Source organism: Rhagoletis pomonella, unplaced genomic scaffold (genome assembly GCF_013731165.1).
Source record: "Rhagoletis pomonella isolate Grant_MI unplaced genomic scaffold, Rhpom_1.0 Rhpom_scaffold_00001, whole genome shotgun sequence".
Lineage (NCBI taxonomy): Eukaryota > Metazoa > Arthropoda > Insecta > Diptera > Tephritidae > Rhagoletis > Rhagoletis pomonella.
The window spans coordinates 107,950,570-107,969,736 of NW_023458555.1; the positions used below are offsets into that span (position 1 = coordinate 107,950,570).

Genomic DNA, 19,167 nt, shown 5'->3' on the forward strand with positions numbered 1-19,167 from the left:
AATCCGATAAATTAAAATAAAGGACACTCTAGTGTACATACACAAATTTCGTTCTACAGTCGTCATCTCCACTACACAAATTGATTTCCTTGCAGTTTTATTACCTCATTGAACTAGCATAATTTATAAGTTTCAACTGCAATTAAACGATATCAGTTTATTTGTTGTAAAGGCTAAATATCGTTGTTAATAAAGTCATATTTATTAAAATAAAATACTAACTGCAGTTGTACGCTTCACCCTTTGCACATTGCGAATCTACGCTCAAATAAAGTGTAATTGATTGAATCATCATACAGCTCTGGGATGTATGTAGATCTCTGCAGGAGTTCATTCAACCTTCTAGCCAAACAGAGGACAGTATATATCGCAATATTCTACTTCATATACAAAACACTCAGCGTTTTGAATTTTGTAAGTATACATTTTATTCTATATTTTCTACCTTCAAATGGAAGAATACGAATGGATGTATGAAAAAAATTCAAATCATTCAAACTCATTTTGGTTATAGTTTTTTTCTACAAATAACCCGGCAAACCGAAATTCCCGAAATCTTTAGGAGTAGCTCATTTCTGTAACGATTTTTTACGAATGTTCAAAGAAAATTGTATGAAGTAGTTTACACAAACTCGTAAAGAAATTTCTATACGAAAAATAAAGAAAATTCTAAAAAAAACTGCAATAAATTCTTCACATAGCATTATTTTCATTGCTTTACCGGAATGCATTTCTTCCGGAATCTCGTAAAAGAATCGAAGTGTGCACAGTTTATTTCATTTTAGAAAATTCGGCAAAAAATCGGATGAGATCTTTACGAATTTTTTATAATTTCTATACAATTTAAAATACTCTATAAAATGGTTTCCAGGGAAGTTTGTTCATATTGTAATAGTTGCGCGGCAATACAAACATACATACATATGTATGTAACCAACGGGATTAGAAGCGCTCCATGAGTGCCATTGGACCGCTGAATATTCAGCAGTGATAGCTCCCTTCCTAATTTCAAACTTCATTGTATTTTAACATCATTATAAAGAAGCGCTCCCTCGGTGCTCCTTAAAGAGCCCTTGGTGAGACCTTCAACTAAAGCATTTAAAAAGCGATGCATGCAAATTTTCAATTTTATTATTATAAATATTTTACTAAAATAATGGAGTTTTTGTAAACCATTTAATGGTTACTTAAACATGTTTTTTTTTCTTTTCAATTTGGTAAACATATGAACATACATACATACATGTTTGTACATAAATTATAGTTATTTTCAAAAGAAAATATTTTATGTAACTACTCAAATTGATATTTATTTCTGAGTATGGTACAAATTAATTTTTTACTTTGCTTTTGCACTGCTTCCTACTTGCTCCTTTGGGGAGCAGCTCACTTTCAGTCCCGTTGGGTATGTACCCAAAGTAAAAAATTAATTTTTAAATTTCTAACAATTCCCAGAAATAATTTTCATTTTGAGTAGTTACATATCGTCACCAGAAATGCGAAAAGATGTAACAAACATCGTCGCTGAAAAAAGTCAGTGAAAAAATTCAAAATTCAGTTTTTGATTGATATGATGGATTTCATCGAATTACAACTCCCACATCATTTTATGAAAAAAATAAATAAAAAAATTTAGTCACGACTTTTTCCATTTCAGTTACGATGTTGTTACGTCATTTTGCATTGTGTCATATGTATAAAATATTTTCTTTTGAAAAAAAGGTAATTTATGTACAAAAATATATATGTTTTTCATATGTATACCACATAGAAAAGGGAATACCCATGTACATGTAAGTACTCTTAATACACTTCATTAAAACAAAAATAGAATATGAAAAATGAAAATTTGCATGCATAGATTTTTAAATGCTTTATACCAGGGATGTTGCGAATATTTGCATTCGCATTCGTTATGCGAATGATTCGCATCAAATTACACATTCGCATTCGACATTCGCATCAATTTATACGAATGTTTTGCGAATGCGAATGTGTACATGGACAGAGTGTCTACTCTAATATTGTTGAAATGGCTGTCTAACCAGGGTGCGGACAATAACCGGCTTTTAACTTTAGGCGCTAAACGGTTATATAGTACCGGGGTTCCCAAACTTTTTTCCACGCGCACCCTTGTTGTGTTAATAAAATTTCGCTGCACCCCTACTCTTCAAATGTCTATGAAAAAAAAACAAACACAATGCCAACTTTAAGCGCCTTTAGCTTTAATGTGAGACCGAAATTGTTTTCATGATTTCATTATTTCCTTTAAGTTTATTGGGAGTTTTGACAATTTTACCCTGAAATCATTTGACGCTGAAAGCTTGCTGGTATATTTGTTTTTAACCGACTTCACAAAAACGAAAAGGTTATCAGTTCGTCGGAATATTTTTTTATTATTATTTTTTCTATGTATGTTACCGCATTACTTTGGACCACGTTAACCGATTACTAAAAATCTTTGTTTAAAGGAACGGTGTTATCTCACAGGTGGTCCCATTATAATTTGGTTTAAATCCGGTCTTTGGATCATGAAGAGATTAACGATAATCTTAAATTTGTATATGGGAGTTGAATACGGTTTTGTTTTTTGCTTAAAAATTACGTGTTTATGTAAGCATTTGTGGAAAATGCAGTCTCACATAGAAATGTAAAAGTAAAAGTCACTAGTATTTTTAATGCAATCTTGCCAACAGCAGTGTTTTCTACATACACTTGCATCCAGAACTCTCTTGTATCCTAGTATTGAATATTCAAAGTGCTGTCTTCACTGATGTCCAGAAGGTTTTCAAAAGCTTAATTTGTCATCTCAGTAGGCTTATTTTTCGGGTCACAGGAAAACGAGTTCGTTATCCAGCTGTAGACATCCTCAGAGTCAATGTTGGGAAAATATTCTACAATGGGTTTTTTTTTCTAACTTTCCAAGTTAACGCTGGTAATGCGCGTTAACGCTAAGAAAAGAACTTTTACAGCCAATTTCACAAAAGCAATTTATGTGAAAAATTATTTTAATTTTTTAAATTTTATATGGAAGTTGACAGAAAATAAAAAATCATTTTCCATTTAAATTGCTGGTGAAACCGGCTGTTATCTTAGCGTTAACTTCGAAGTTACATACTTTGTTTTTCATTTACTTTGGTTATTTATGGGGTTTTCATGCAAATTGCTAGAAATTCTAAAATATACATGTCACCAATAAAAAATCTCGACGTGCTAGAAAAAACCAAAGATGTATTTTAATTTCGCAGGCCTCTGTTATCTTCGCAGTTTCCTCCAATACGGGTTTTAAATCTAGTGGCGGTATCTTCCTACTCGCCAGGGAATACCGACGGGTCATACAGTGACTTCTCGTGGCGTTTTCGGATTAAATTTTTCGTTGACAAAACGTACTGCGGAACTACGCTTAATAGCGAAATACACCACACAAGCGGCTTGACAAACCAAGTGAAATATCCCTTTGCTGCAAGCCATTGGTGTTGTGTTGCTGTCTGATCAAACCGCTTGCGTTGTGTATAAGTACTGCTACAAGTCTTAGAAGCAGCCTAGAAATAATTTTAGATTCCTCCAGCGAAAGCGATGGCTCGGATGTAAAATCTGGAGGCATTAAAAAATGTGAAACTAAAGATCAATTGAAGGCCTATCTTAAAGAAAAACGAGCTCATCTCGGTGAAAATCCACTCAATTGGGGGAAAACTAACAGATCGGGCCCACAAATACTTGAGCGCTCCACCCGCCAGCGTTACAAGTGAGCAATTGTTCAGTGCAGCCGGCCTTATATACGAGCCTCTAAGATATTGCCAGAAAAGGCAGCAAAATTACCTTCTTTGAAATATAACATGCCCCTTTTGAACTTTGTCTACTAGATTAAAATACTTTATAGGTTAACCACTCATTCAATGTTCTAAGAATTTACGAAATTTTTAAGTAACAAGACGATGACTTAAGTCGATTATAGGTTGTTTAATGTTAACCACTCGTTCAATGTTCTAATAATTTACGAAACTTTTAATTAATAAGACGATAACTTAAGTTGATTATAGGTTTTGTAATGTTATTCCTATGATTATTTGGCACAATTAAAGGCCAAAGCCAATAAAAAAAGGTTAAAGTAAAACCTTTATATTTTTTATATTTATAATATCTCGGAAACTATTTGACCGACTACAAAAGTATTGACGCTAACTTAAAGATAATTTAAATACCTTTTACGCAACGTATATAGTATAACCCCTTTTAAAACAAATTTAAAACAAACCCCATTTAAAAAACTATTTATATTTTTTTGCTATTAGGTATTTCTGGCTTCTTCTTCTTCTCCTTTTTTGGCGCTGTAACCGCCTAACCGATTTTGGCCGAGTTCAGCAAAGCACGCCAGTCGATTCTCCTCTGTGCCAACTGACGCCAATTGGAAACGCCAAACCACCTGATCTTTCCATCGCAGTGGAAGCCTCCCTCTTCCTCTGCTACCACCAGCGGGTTCCGAGTTGAATACTTTCAGAGCTGGAGTGTCGGTGTCCATTCGAACGACATGACCAAGCCAGCGGAGCCGCTGTATTTTAATTCGCTGCACTATGTTCATATCGTTGTAAAGCTCATACAGCTCATCGTTCCATCGTCTGCGGTACTCGCCGTCGCCAACGCGTAAAGGCCCGTAAATCTTCCGCAAAATCTTTTTCTCAAACACTCCAAGAGCCGCCTCATCGGATGTTGTCATTGTCCATGGTTCTGCGCCATATACCAGCACGGGCATGATGAGAGACTTATAGAGCGTAGTTTTCGTACGTCGAGAGAGGACTTTACTCCTGAATTGCCAACTCGGTCCAAAGTAGCACTTGTTGGCAAGAGTGATTCTGCGTTAGATTTCAATGCTGACATTATTATCGGTGTTAATGCTGGTTCCCAAGTAAACGAAATTCTCTACTTTCTCGAAATTATAACTGTTAACAGTGACGTGGGTGCCAAGGCGCAAATGTGCTGACTGTTTGTTTGATGACAGGAGATACTTCGTCTTATCCTCGTTTACCACCAAACCCATTCGCTTTGCTTCCCTATCCAACTTGGAAAAGGCAGAACAGACTTCGCGATTTTTGTTGCCGATGATGTCGATATCATCGGCATACGCCAGCAATTGCATGCTCTTGTAGTAAATTGTTCCTGAGCGGTTCAGTTCTGCAGCTCTTATTATCTTCTCCAACATCAGATTAAAGAACGGCTCGGAGAGATCTTTCTCAATTCTGACGGAGCTGGTGGTATTGCTCAACGTAATTTTACACAGCCGTATGGGTTTTGAGGGATGCCAAATTCAAACATAGCGGCGTATAGGCAACTCCTTTTGGTGCTGTCAAAAGCGGCTTTAAAGTCGACAAATAGGTGGTGAGTGTCGATCCTTTTCTCGCGGGTTTTTTCCAAGATTTGGCGTATTGTGAATACCTGGTCTATGGTGGATTTTCCAGGTCTAAAGCCACACTGATAAAGCCCAATCAGTTCATTGACGGTGGGCTTCAGTCTTTCACACAATACGCTCGATAAGACCTTGTAACCTATGCTTAGAAGGCTGATCCCGAGGTAGTTGGCGCGAATGGCGGGGTCACCTTTCTTGTGGATTGGGCAGAGCACACTTAAATTTCAGTCGTCGGGCATGCGTTCGTCTGACCATATTCCGCACAAGAGTTGATGCATGCACCTTATCAACTCCTCGCCGCCGTACTTGAATAGCTCAGCTAGCAGGCTATCAGCTCCAGCGGCTTTGTTGTTTTTCAGCCGCGTTATTGCTATACGTACCTCGGTAGAACGTCGACTCCGTCATCATCGACTGCGGGATCGGCTTCTTCTTCTCCGCAACTTTCCGTGCTGCTACCATTTAGTAGGGCGGAAAAGTGTTCCCTCCATAATTTAAATACGCTCTGGACATCAGTTACTAGGTCGCCATTATTGTTCTTACAGGAGTACGCCCCGGTCTTTAAACCTTCCGTAAGTCGCCTACCTCTCCGGTAAAATTTTCGGCCATTCTTCCTGTCGGCTAGCATTTCAAGCTCTTCGCATTCACGTATTTCGGCCTCTCTCTTCTTATTGCGGCAAATACGTCTCGCTTCCCTCTTCAGATCCCTATAGCGGTCCCACATAGCGCGCGTTGCGCCCGATCGCAGCGTGGCCCTGTAGGCGGCATCTTTTTTATCTGCAGCTTCCTGACACTCCTCATCGTACCAGTTGTTCTTTCGGGGTCGCTGAAATCCGACTACTTCTTCGGCGGCGGTACTAAATAAGCGGGAAATCTGGTTCCACTGCTCGCATATGTCGGTTTGTTGAAGAGTGCTCTCTGAGAGCAGGTGTGAGAGTCGAGTAGCGTAAGCGCTGGCTGTCTGTTGTGATTGCACTTTTCGACGTTAAGATTTCCTTGCATATTTGGGCGCACATTTTTTGCTGCACAGAGGCGGGGGCGTATCTTGGCTGCAACAAGATAGTGGTCCGAGTCGATGTTTGAGCCTCGGAGTGTGCGTACGTCTAAAACACTGGAAGCGTGCCTTCCGTCTATCACAACATGATCGATTTGGTTTCTCGTTTTTCGATCCGGAGACAGCAATGTAGCTTGATGGATCTTTTTATGCTTGAACCTAGTACTGCATTCTACCATGTTTCGGGCCCCGGCGAAGTCGATCAGCCTCAATCCGTTGTCGGACGTTTCGTCGTAAAGGCTGAATTTTCCGACGGTGGTTCCAAAGATCCCTTCCTTGCCCACCCTGGCTCTGAAGTCGCCAAGCACGATTTTGATATCATGACGGGGCTGGTTTGAAAATATAAAAAAGGAGGAAAAAATTATGTACGCCAAGTGAAAGACCACGAATTTCCTTTATTTTAACGTCATTAGTTTTTTAATAGTTTATGTTGTTCAGAGGATATTAATATTAAAAAATAATTACACATAACACATAATTCTTTATGTTTGACTTCCGTCATATAATTTTGGAAGGTTGAATGGCACAAAAAGTTTCTATCGAGCCACATTTTCGGTTTTTGCATAGCTAGATTGTTGATATTCTAGACTTATGTGCCCGAAACGACCTCGGAATATTTCTGATTAAATCTTCCAGTAGGGGAACAGGCTAACCATCTGCAAGTGGGTTGCAGGTTTGGATTATCAAAGACAGAAACCAAACTCGGTCAAAAAAAAGGGTTGCATTTCAATTTCAATTTATTTCAATATTAAATTAATTAATCATTTAATTAGTACAGTAAGACCAAGATCTTTTATAGTGCATTCCTATAAACTCCAAATAAAAGTGGTGTTAAAAGAGAGTTTAACGAGAATTGTTTGTTTGGTAAACTCCGAGTTTAAGAGCAGAGTTTAGGTTAAACTCCAAAATGGCCCATAAACTCGTGTTAATGGCTAAACGCGAACATAGATTAAGGTCACGTCACAGTTGCGTCACCGTCACCTTTCAGTCTCAGTCAAAATAATCGTTGTATTCATACATATCCGTCAGCAATTTTTGGATGCATTCAAATGGGTCCTTTGTAGTGTACCTTGACAGTTCGTTATTTGTTATTCATTATACATACATAGTCAGTGTCAAAAAATTCCACACACTGATCTATTTTATAAGATTCACAATGTTTTTCATGACAAATATTTTTCGGTAATTTTTAATAAAACTATAGTTCATTTCTAATATATATATTCAAGTTTTCAACTTTGTACAGATTTCACAAAAAAATTCTAAACTTTTAAAAACTTTTCATGAAAATTTCCATTTTTTATCAGAGTTTTTGACAATTTTTTTACTGGCGCTCTTTTGCAATTTTTTCCATATAATAAAATCTCGGGCATGTGGTATACAATTAAATAGGCTACAAAACTGTTTTAAAAAGCCTGATTGAAGTTTTGTGTACCCTGACTGTAGTGTCGGAAAAATAAATCGGGTTGCGACATTTTAGCAAGTCCATTCTATAAATTAAACACATACTTAAGTCATAATTTCAAACTTTAAATAAAAATATCCATTCATTTCAAAAATATTCGATATCGGTCAGGTAGTTTTTGAGAAACGTGTATATTATAACTATAAGTGGACGGGGTCACTCCCATTTTCCTGAAATTGTATGAAAAATTAATTTTTTGCTCAAGAGCCATTGTATATATCAAATTTTAGTAAATACTAGCAGACCCAGCGAACTTCGTCCCGCCCAAAATAAATTTTTTGTACACGGTCAAAAATTTGGGTTTAATTTCTAAACCGCGCTGGGACTACTGCCTTTTTTAATCTTTTATTGTCTACTTTTTAAACCAGTCAATAGTTTTAAACAATTTTTAACAGGGACGTGAACCGGTTTTGACCCGGAAAACCGCTTTTTTCTATTAATTAACTGAACCATTAACCGAACCAAAATTTTCCACAAATGATTGATCCGAACCGAAAACCGAACCACTTTCCATAAAGGTTTAAAGGTTCGTTTCGACCAATTTTCAATAGATAAATGTACCCACTATTTTTTCTTTTTGTTAAACATGGTAATACCTACCATGTTTTTTTACCATGTAAGAATATCAATGGGCTGCCTACCCATCTCATTTGACAGACCGCTTAACCTTGCGCGTTGTTGCACTTGACACTTGACACTTAAACCTGCGCGTTATTTTTTTTTTTGTTTTTCGAACCGTTGAACCGAACCGAAACCCCGGTTCAAAGACCAAAAAAACCGCTTTGACGAACCAATCCAAAAGTGCAAAAACGGTTCGAACCGCTGAACCGAACCGACCAAATTTTTCATCCGGCACACGTCCCTGATTTTTAATATATTGCGGTTTAAATTTTAGTCCAAAAAGTTCGTGGTTTAAAAATCAAAACAAAATGTTTTAATTCTCGTTTGTAGGTTTCATATATAGAAAATTTGGTTTAAAATCTAAACCGAAATAGAAAATGCTAAACCGAATAGAAATGGTGTTGATTCAAACTCAACATATGAAAGCACATTTACATGCGTGGCTGTAGCTGAGTGTGCAAAGCTGCTTGATACAATTGGTTGCTACTAGGACTGTTCGGGTTCAATCCTCATCAGACGGAGCATGAAATTTTATTTTTAGTTTTTATTCTTAATTATGAAAATGTTTGGGTTTAAAATTTAAACCGAACTGTTTAAATTCTAAACCCAACATATGTGCCCTCTTTATTTTAAATTTAGAAGGTTTGTATTTCAAACTGAATTTATGTAGTTTGGTCATATATGTAGTCCAAAAAGTTTAAAATGAAACCGTAATTTTTAACCGTGTATTGAAACATTTTGGTCCAACATTTTCACCAAGAGTTCACGTTCAAGATTTTTAGTGACGCATTTGTCTTCTAATATTACGGTTTGGTGGTTCTCAGAAGGCATATTTGCCGTCTTAAGTAACTTAGCAAAACTTTACATGCATACAAAGATACGTAATAGTTTCAGTGCGTTTGAAAGGCGCCACGTCCCCTTTTCAAATAACCCCAATTTTCTCTAAGAGCATGGGATTGATTTCATATATCTCTATACCATTTTCGAGTAATTTACCATGGGAGGTGTCACGTCCCTTTTTCCAATAGCCCCAACTTTTCTTCATGACCCGTCGCGTACATACCAAGTTCCAGTACTCTTCCATGAACACATTCAGAGATATGCAGCATGAAAAATTCGATGTGTATGGGAAGTGCCACGCCTCCTTTTCCGATAACCACAATTTATCTCCATGAGTATTGCTTTCATATATCTCCATACCAAGTTCGAGACCTCTTCCATGAACATTTTCCGGGATATGCAGTATGAAAAATTCGGTCTGTATGGGAGGTGCCACGTAACTTTTTCCAATAACCGCCATTTTTATCCGTGAATATGCAAAGGTTTTCATATATCTCCATACCATATTCGAATAGTCTACCATGAACACTTCCAGAGAAGTGCAATATGAAAAATTCGGTTTGTATGGGAGGTGCCACGCCCCCTGCACCTAGCGGTATGAAATACTCTTTACATCCGATTCTCATACCTACCATATATAACACAAAAAATTTCATAAAGATCGGTCGAGCCGTTTAGGAAGAGTTCGATTTTTTATGTATATTAGATAAGCACGATGCAAGAAGCATAGAAAAAATTTCGACGAAAAAAAAAATTTTATCTTTTAAGTTGGAGCCAACAATACATACCCACAAAATTCATTGAAATCGGTTAAGCGGTATCGGAGACTAGGGTAAACGAAGACAGTGACACGGGATATTTATATAATAAGATACCCTACTATAATAGGGCTGCCAGACGTCCCGGTTTTCCCGGACATGTCCCGGTTTTAGACTATTTGTCCCGGTGTCCCGGTCCAACCTTAAAATGTCCCGGGTTTCGTTTAAGTGTCTCGGTTTTCGTTTTGATCACTACACTAAGAGAAAAAAGGCGTTGTAATCTTCGGGAAATTTTATGAATTCACTGAGGGAAATAATGCACAGTAAAAATGAATATTTTTTATTTGATTATCGTTTTAAAATGTTCGTATTTTAAAATAATATTTTCATACCACGCACGCGGGGTGTTGATTCAAACTCAACATTTGAATGCACATTTACATACATGTCTATGCGTGAAAATGCTTGCCACAATTTGCTAATTTCCAGAGGGTCAGGGTCAAATCCCATTACAGGCAGCATGGAATTTAAATATTTTTTTTAACTTAATTATGAAAAAGCAATCGGTAAGTGCAAAGCGCTTCATTTTAATATGGGCGTATTTGAATTGAATATTCCTATACTAAATTTGTTATACTTAAATGAATTACGAGTTGGGTTGGTGCTCTTTCATATGCGCATTTTTTTAAATTTAGCGCGCTTTCTTAATTGTAACCAGCGTCTGGACTTTGCTCCGATTGGGTAGATTTACTCCGATTTCTTTTTTAAATTTGAAATCTACTCCCTACTCCACTTGGCCCGAAATATGCTCAGAATTTTTTTAATTTTTTCCATTCACATTAGCAATATATTACAAAATAATTAACTTAAAAAATTTTTGTCCAATCACTTTTGTGGCACCAAGATTTTGTATACTCTCTTACTCTTTAACCCTTTTTTGCGGAATCACTTTTTTATTTTTCAAAGCAAGGGATTGGTTAAGGACCAGAAAAATGTTTTGTGTATGTGTGTATGTTTAGCAATTTGGCAGAGTATAAGCTGACATTAGCTATTTTACCACACAGTAGTGCTGCTGCCGAAAGAAAATTTTCGGAGATGAATCTCATTAAAAATAAATACAGGAACAGGCTTAATGTCGAATTAGTTGAAAGCGTAATGTTCGCAAGAACTCTTATTAACAAAAGGTCATCGGTAATCTTTTTTTCTTTCATGAAACCTAGACTACTTAACAGTGCCGTACTAAATTATTTGCTCGGAGGCTCTTTCATCAAATCACAACTTCCAATCAGATTCTTTAGAAAAATTTTGAAAATGTAGCTTTTGAGCCAATTAATAAAGTGCAAGTCTGAAGTTGCCAGAAAATTCGGTTGATTTTTAGCATTTATTGTTTTTTGCTGACAGTGTCTTTCATATAAAAAGAATTATGGAACATAGTTTGTATAGAAGAAACTCTCAGTAAGAACAATGCCAAAAATCAACTAAAATTTTATGGGCTGCAAAACTTCATTTTTTAAATTTTTATGAGTCTCATTAGAAAGTTGCAAATTTGTATGCAAATTTATTGAATTTTCCCGAGTTTAGAACAAAGTTTAGAAATTTTATATTTATGTGTTTTGATGTATTTAGTATAAACTGTATTTTTATAAAGTATAAAAAAGGTGCGTGCATTGTGAAAAATTCTCTGTGCTTTAGTTGTGATAAGTTGTTTTGTTTTGTTGGCGGACGTTGTAAAGATCTCATGATCTCATGTTTTCATGTTTTTAGTTTTGTCTGTCAAAATAAAATTTTACTACATCCTTTCGCGCGTAATTTTTTCGAAGCGAAAGGGAAGCCCCTCTCCCCCTTTCCCCCCTAAAGTGTCCCGGTTTGGCCACAGAAATATCTGGCAGCCCTATACTATAAGCACCTACCATAGATACGTTTGCGTACCAAATTTCAATTTCATTTGCTTTTATGGTTTTGAAATTATAGCTGATAAAAATTTCCACGCCTATGGGATGTGCCAAGCCCCCTTTTAAAAACCCATTTATATATAAGCACCTACCATTGATATATCTGCATACTAAGTTTCAAGTTCGTGGGACTTATAGCTCCGAAGTTATAGCTAATAAAAAATTCCATGCCTATTGGATGTGCCATGCACTCTTTTACAAACTCATTTATATACCCTAATATAAGTACCTACCATTAAAATGGCTGCGTACGTAATTTCAAGTTCAAGCGGCTTATAGCTCCGGAGTTATAGCTGATAAAACATTCCAGGTCCATGGGACGTGCCGCTCCCCCTCTTACAAACTCACTTATTTATAGCCTACTATAAGCACCTACTATAGATACGTCTGCGTACCAAATTTCAATTTCACGTGACATATGATTCCGAATTTTCCACGCCTATGGCATGTTCCACTCAGTTCTTTATGCCTTACTTAAAGCGCCTACCGTAATATGCCCGCACACCAAATTTCAAGTTCTTGGGACTTATGGTTCCCAAGTTATAGCTGATAAAAGGGTTCACGCCTATGGGATGTGCCACGCTTCTTTTACAAACTCATGTATATATAGCTACTGTAAGCACCTACCGCAGATATGTCTGCATACCTAATTTTAAGTTCATATGACTTATAGTTTCGGATTTATAGCTGATAAAATATTCCACGCCCATTAGATGTGCCACGGCCACTTCTACAAACTCAGTTATTTATACCATACTATAAGCACCTACCATATATATGACAGTATACCAAATTTCAAGTTCATGTGACTTATGGTTCCGAAGTTATGATTGATAATAAATTTCACGCCTATGGGATGTGCCACGCCCACTTTTACAAAGTCATTTATATATGCTCTACTGTAAGCACCTGCCATATATATGACTGCATACCAAATTTCAAGTTCATGTGACTTATAGTTTCGAAATTATGGCTGATTAAAAATTTCACGCCTATGGGAGGTGCCTTGTCGAATCCCAATTTTTTACCCTATTATAGGCCCAGGTGTCATGGTAATACTCTGTCAAAATTTTGTTCGATTCTGTCCGTCCGTTTAGGCTGCAACCTGGCACATACATACATACATACATACTTCCACAAATATATAGTAGATATATCCTTCTCTTAGCGTAAAATAATTTTTGGGGATGTCTCGGCCACAGGGCAGCCTATCGTGTAAGTTTCAAGTCCAAATATTTCTTTTAAATTGGCTAAATTGTTTTCTAAATATAAGCCAAATCAGCAAGTAAATGCAATTTTTATGAATACCCCGACCCCAGCGCCACCTAGTGATTAAATTTTTAGTCGAAATATTTCCCTTCAATGTGCTGAAATATGTTCCAAACATGAACGAAATCGGTCCAGCCGTTTAGTAGTTTAGTGACATTCAATATACGGAAAACTCTATGAAATTTTGAAATCGTGACGTCTCAGCTTTCTGCATTTTTCGGCAACAACAACAAAAAATTTCAAATTTTTTTAAATCAAAGAACCTTCCACACAGAACGTCCAACAATGTGCTTTTTACAGAATTGAAATCGGTTCAACCATTTGGTCAGGCATCGCCGTCATACGAAAGACATTTCATTTTTATATATATAGATTGACGAATTCCTTGGCCACTCTGGTCACGAAATCTGAAAGTCCGGTACATACACATATAAATTCAGGGCCGTATTTTTGCTGATATCATAAGTTTTTGACAAATTTTATGCAACTGCATTAGGTGAGATACCAATTTATTCGAGAATAGATGTTCTTTTATGTAAGAATAAATGTCTTTAAGTTGCCGTGTTAATAAAAACAACGCCCACTGTAAAATTTACTTTTTGTCGCTTACACCCTTTTGGCGGTTAGGGCTCGACTTATTTCCACATTTCCAAAATATGTAGTACTATCCAAAATTAAATCTATTTCCAAATAAACTGATACCACACATATTGCAATGGTATAAAATTTGTCGAAGTTAGCCAACTTTTCCTAAATACGGCCTAGAATTTATATTTTGTATGTACCGGACTTTCAGATATTTTTTAGCAGTGTCCCTAAGGAATTCATCAATATTTAAGCACCGTCTTGAATATTTTTGAAAGCGGGCAAAACCTACTCCTCCTAAAATATAGCTAGCTTTGAGTTTTTTGAAATTACCGTTACGTTGGTGAAATCTATGGTTTTTGTCCGATTTCAAAAATGTTCAATATGCGCTATGTGTATACCAAATTTCGTCGAGATCGGTGAAGTAGTATTTGAGATGCGCATATATGATATAAGTGGGCGGAGAGAAACCACTTTTTTGCTAAAGAGCGATCGTATATATCAATTTTGAATAAATATTGATGAATTCCTTAGGGACACAAGTCAAAAAATCTGAAAGTCCAGTACATACAAAATATAAATTCTAGGCCGTATTTAGGAAAAGTTGCCTAACTTCGGCAATTTTATTATCGTTGCAATAAATGTAGTATCAATTTGAAAATAGAGTTAATTTTGGATGGTACTACATATTTTGAAATTGTGGAAATCAGTGATGGTCAAAACTTAAAAAATAAGAACAAATGTTTTTTTTTTAATTTGCCCGATGATAAATCTCGACAAACCTAATCTGAGAATAGATTATTAAACATCATTTTAAAGGCCTATAAATCCTCTTCTTACAATATGTTCGTCCTTTAAAATTTAATAAAAACTTGTCATTCAAAAACTGATAAATCTACAAAACCGTACTTTCTGACCTTCAATGACACGTCGCGGCAATAAAATTTCCCATAAATAGTTAGGGGTAGGGTATTGAAGTTTAAAAAAAAAAAAAATCGATGGGCTACCTAATGCATATGTATGTAGGATACCTAATCTTTTTTACGAACAATACATTACAACTCAGAAATTTATATTATAATTGATTGCAAATTTTAGAATCTTAAAATAATGATTAATTTCATAGAACTCATAATAATTACATACTTATATGAAGTAATTATATTTATTACAGATAAAGCACTTCTTTGATCGTAAAGGTTTTGAAGAGTTTGGAGCTGACTTGAAAGCAATCGATATACAGCGTGGACGAGACTATGGATTACCGTCTTATAATGAAATGCGAACATATTGCGGCTTACCACGTGCTTATGATTGGGCAGGATTTTCAAGTGAAATACCTCAATATGTAAGTAAAAATGATCTGTTAATATATAGACTCATACAGTTATAAAACCAAACACATATGTATGTATGTATATGGAAATGCATACTTACATATTTATGTACTAGGGATGCCAAACCCGGGATCCCGGGAACTTGTTTATGAATTTTGAAGTATGATTTTTGTAAAATGCCGTTTTGACTGCATTTATAAAACACTTGAAACTGTACTTTTTTAAGGAAGATTTAAATGAATTTACTCATAATGTCGCTAATGTAAACGAAACAAAGAGCTTTAAGGAAAAGTTAGATAATTTTTTACATCTTTCTATTCAAAACTTCCTCAAATCGAAAAATATAATTTGTCTGACGTGCTTGTAGACGAAGTTCAAATAATTTGTAATGGAGAAGATAGGGGTCATTATCTTCAAAATGCTTATGACTACGGTGACCAGATTTCTGTTATCAAAAATCGGGAGATTTCTAAAGCATTGTATATAAACATACAATTTTGCTTTTAGAATAAAAAGACATAACATCTTTTAATACAGTTTCATGTAAAACAAAACAAAGAGAAGAAAACTTGAAAAATGTATGCACACAATATAAATATAAAAATTCATTTTCATTTCAAAAACATTTTGATCAGATTTGTTTACACTATACGGTTTTGTAGCCCTTTAAATTATAGTATAATAAACTTCAAACTAGCTTGGACCTAAAAAGTTTGTACAAAAATTTTTTTATGGAGAAAATGAGAAACACCTTCCACAAAAAAATTTACTAAAAATCAAACGTACTCATAATTATTCTAAGAAATCTAATTAAAAAGCTTAAAAAACGTATGCATCCCGACTTTAAAAAAATATTCAGAACGACAATTTTCTCAAAATCGGTACTGTCCCGCCAAAATCAGTACGAATGGTCACCGTACTTATGACTACCTTTTGACAGTTCAGCCTAAAAGTGGTGAGGCTGAAATATGTTTTTCATCAGTAGGTTTTGTATGTAAAAACTTTAGGTCAAGATTAGAAGACTCCGCTTTGAATGCTTTGCTGCTCTTACGAAAACATTTAAGTGCAATATACTAAGACCGGCAGAAAAAACGGGTGTGTGTTTTTAACCAGACCCACCTACCAACATGCATTTCGACCCGCCGAATCCGATTCTGAGATCCATTTGACTCGTACACCCTCAAAATTTCGAGTAATTTGCGAAAAAGAATGGCAAAAAATTGGCCATTCGCCATTTCTTTATAGAGTAGAATAAAAATGTTTAGAGAAATGTTTTTATATATTTTTGTTTAATGTTTTTGTTTATTAATCATTACCAGAGAACGGGTTTTTAGGACCAAAAAATCTTTATAAAAGGCTAAATAAAATAATGAAATTGGCTAGAAAAGGCAAAACAAAAAAGCGAAATAGGCAGGAAAAGCCACCAGAAATCACAAAAAAGGCAAAAGAAGGCACTAAAAAAGACAAAAACCGAAAAATAATCAAAAAATACATTTTTGTAATGTTTATTTTTCCAGTAAAAAGAGAAAAACTGTGAACTGGTTCCATTATATAAAAAATGTGTAGTTTGAATCTTTGACAATTTTCTCCTTTCTAGTTTTTAATTCACAAAATTTTAATCTCTAGTTATAGCAACATTGAACCAAAAGATGCATTTTGAAGTTTTCTGGCAGCGTTTTCATTAGATTTTCGCGAAGAAAGGCTTTGAATGTACTAAACGAGTTGATACAAGGGTGCCCAATTTAAATATGGAACTTTCATATTACAAGGAATAAGGGCTTTTTCCATTGCTCTTTACAATTAAAGTTAAAAAAGGCAAATATCTTAAAAGCGGCAACAAAAAGCAATTTTATTTCTCTTTATGATTTTGTTCTTTTAGTATGGACTTAGCACATTTTCTATCAACATGTTTTTCATTATTTTTTTATTGTTAAAAGATTTATCGATAAAGTGGTAACCGAAATACACCTTTGTAGTCATAAAGTGGGCGGTGTCACGCCTAATTTCTAAAAGTCTATAGCAGTCTTATTTATTGTTAAGATATTGCTGTAAGTATTAACTTGGAGTAATTTAGTGTCCTCAGTTATTGAAATATCAGAGTTTCCGTATTTCTGAAATTTACCGTTCGATAGGCGAGAGGCGGGTGTGATTTTAGTCCGACTTGAATCATATTCAACGAATCGTTTTTCCATACCAAGGTTATTAAGTTCACCGAGTTTGGTAGAACTTTATAAATCGGTTACCGAGTTACACATTTGTGGTCATAAGTGGGCGGCGGCACGCCCATTATCCAAAAATTGATAATAATCTAATTGTATGCTAAGTGGTTATCGCAACCATCGATTTTAAGTGAATTAGCTTTAGTAGTTATTGATCGCAGTTTTCGTGTTTCTGTAAATTACCGTAATATGGTAGATGCGCGCAGTCATTGTCCGATTTCCCTCCCATTTTCCAAAAATGTCATAATAATTTTTTACCAAAATTCTTCATCACATACTAATTTTCAACAATTTGCATACAATATTTACTGAAATATCGTAGTTCTTGCATTTTTGGAAAATACCTTTATATGGGAAGTGGGCATGGTTACAGTCCGATTTCGCCCATTTTAATACTAACCTACCTTGTATAAAGGTACATATCAAATTTCGTTGAGATATCTTAATATTTGCTCGAGTTATCGTCTACATTTTTTTCTTGATTTCTTTTAGACTTAGCACATTTGCATACCACTGCATAACAATTAAGAACGATATTACGATAACTTTTTTTTTGTAATGATGTATTTTGAGTTGTGCTATCTTACGGCATTAAAATCTCAATTTTCATAAAAAGTGGACTTAGCACATTTCCGAACTAAGCCAACTATACAATCGCCCGATTGTAATGAAGGAGCACCCTAATGGCCTCTCTGCACCTTTGCACCACTTTATGGTTATGGTAAAAAGAAAGTGGAGAAAGGAAAAGCACTCCAAATTCAACCGTCTAACCGAGCGCACACGGGAAAACGGCCACCACAGAAAACATTTCCCGGACGTAATTAACATATATATTTTCATTCCGTATATATATATACCTTCTGCACGTTACCGAAGATTTTGTAACCGAAAAATTTTATTACCAAAAAATGTTACCAGTTCTTGTCATCGCGATTCTAGGATCGTTGGTAATGCAGTTAAAATATTCAGCAATTCAGCTAAGAAAAATTATGCAGATTCTGGCATTGCATATTTCACGGGGCAATCCTTTGTTACCAACTTATGAGATGGTAGCAAAATTTACCGGTTACAAGAGTACAGAGAATGCGAAAAGGGTTTAAAAATTGACAGGAACTTTATTTACCGGTTACAAACTTTTTATTACCAGCGCAGAATAGACCTGTTAAACATAATTTAGTTGTTAAATAAACCCTTATAGCGTTTATAAAAAACGCGAGTGGGTTTTATTTCAAACGAACGCGAAGATTCCCTCTCGCGTTGCCATGGTCCTTCCTCGCCGTAACGAAAGGCACCTATGGGCATATGGACACAACAACAAAAACTATATAAGTGAAAATTTATTACAAAGCACGAAAGTGATTATAAACAAATCCACAAGCAATCACTTAACGCGAAAAACAGTGAACAGGAAGGCACCTGTGAAAACATACAATTTACATAACACAAACAAAAGTGAAGTGAACTTTAGACCCGGTCACTTAATGGTGTACATATATACAGAAGAAAACCGCCAAAAAATATTTGTTACCGCCAAACTATAGCCTGTTATCATCAAAAAACATTAATATCAACAAGTAAGAAAGTCTAAGTTCGTGTGGAGCCGAACATTAAACACCCGGCGCAAGTATTAAATATATGTTTTTTCACCTTTCCGAAACCTACCGCTAGG

At 35.5% G+C, this 19,167-nt stretch overlaps 1 protein-coding gene across 1 annotated transcript in view; it reads left to right on the plus strand.

Annotated features, from left to right (window-relative positions):
- Window positions 1–19,167, plus strand: part of LOC118749549 (peroxidase) — a 573,769-nt gene that overhangs the window by 325,575 nt on the left and 229,027 nt on the right. Inside the window, exon 6 of the mRNA XM_036484356.1 lies at window positions 15,117–15,290. Within this exon, the coding sequence (XP_036340249.1) occupies window positions 15,117–15,290 (174 nt within the window). The remainder of the gene's footprint in view (window positions 1–15,116; window positions 15,291–19,167) is intronic.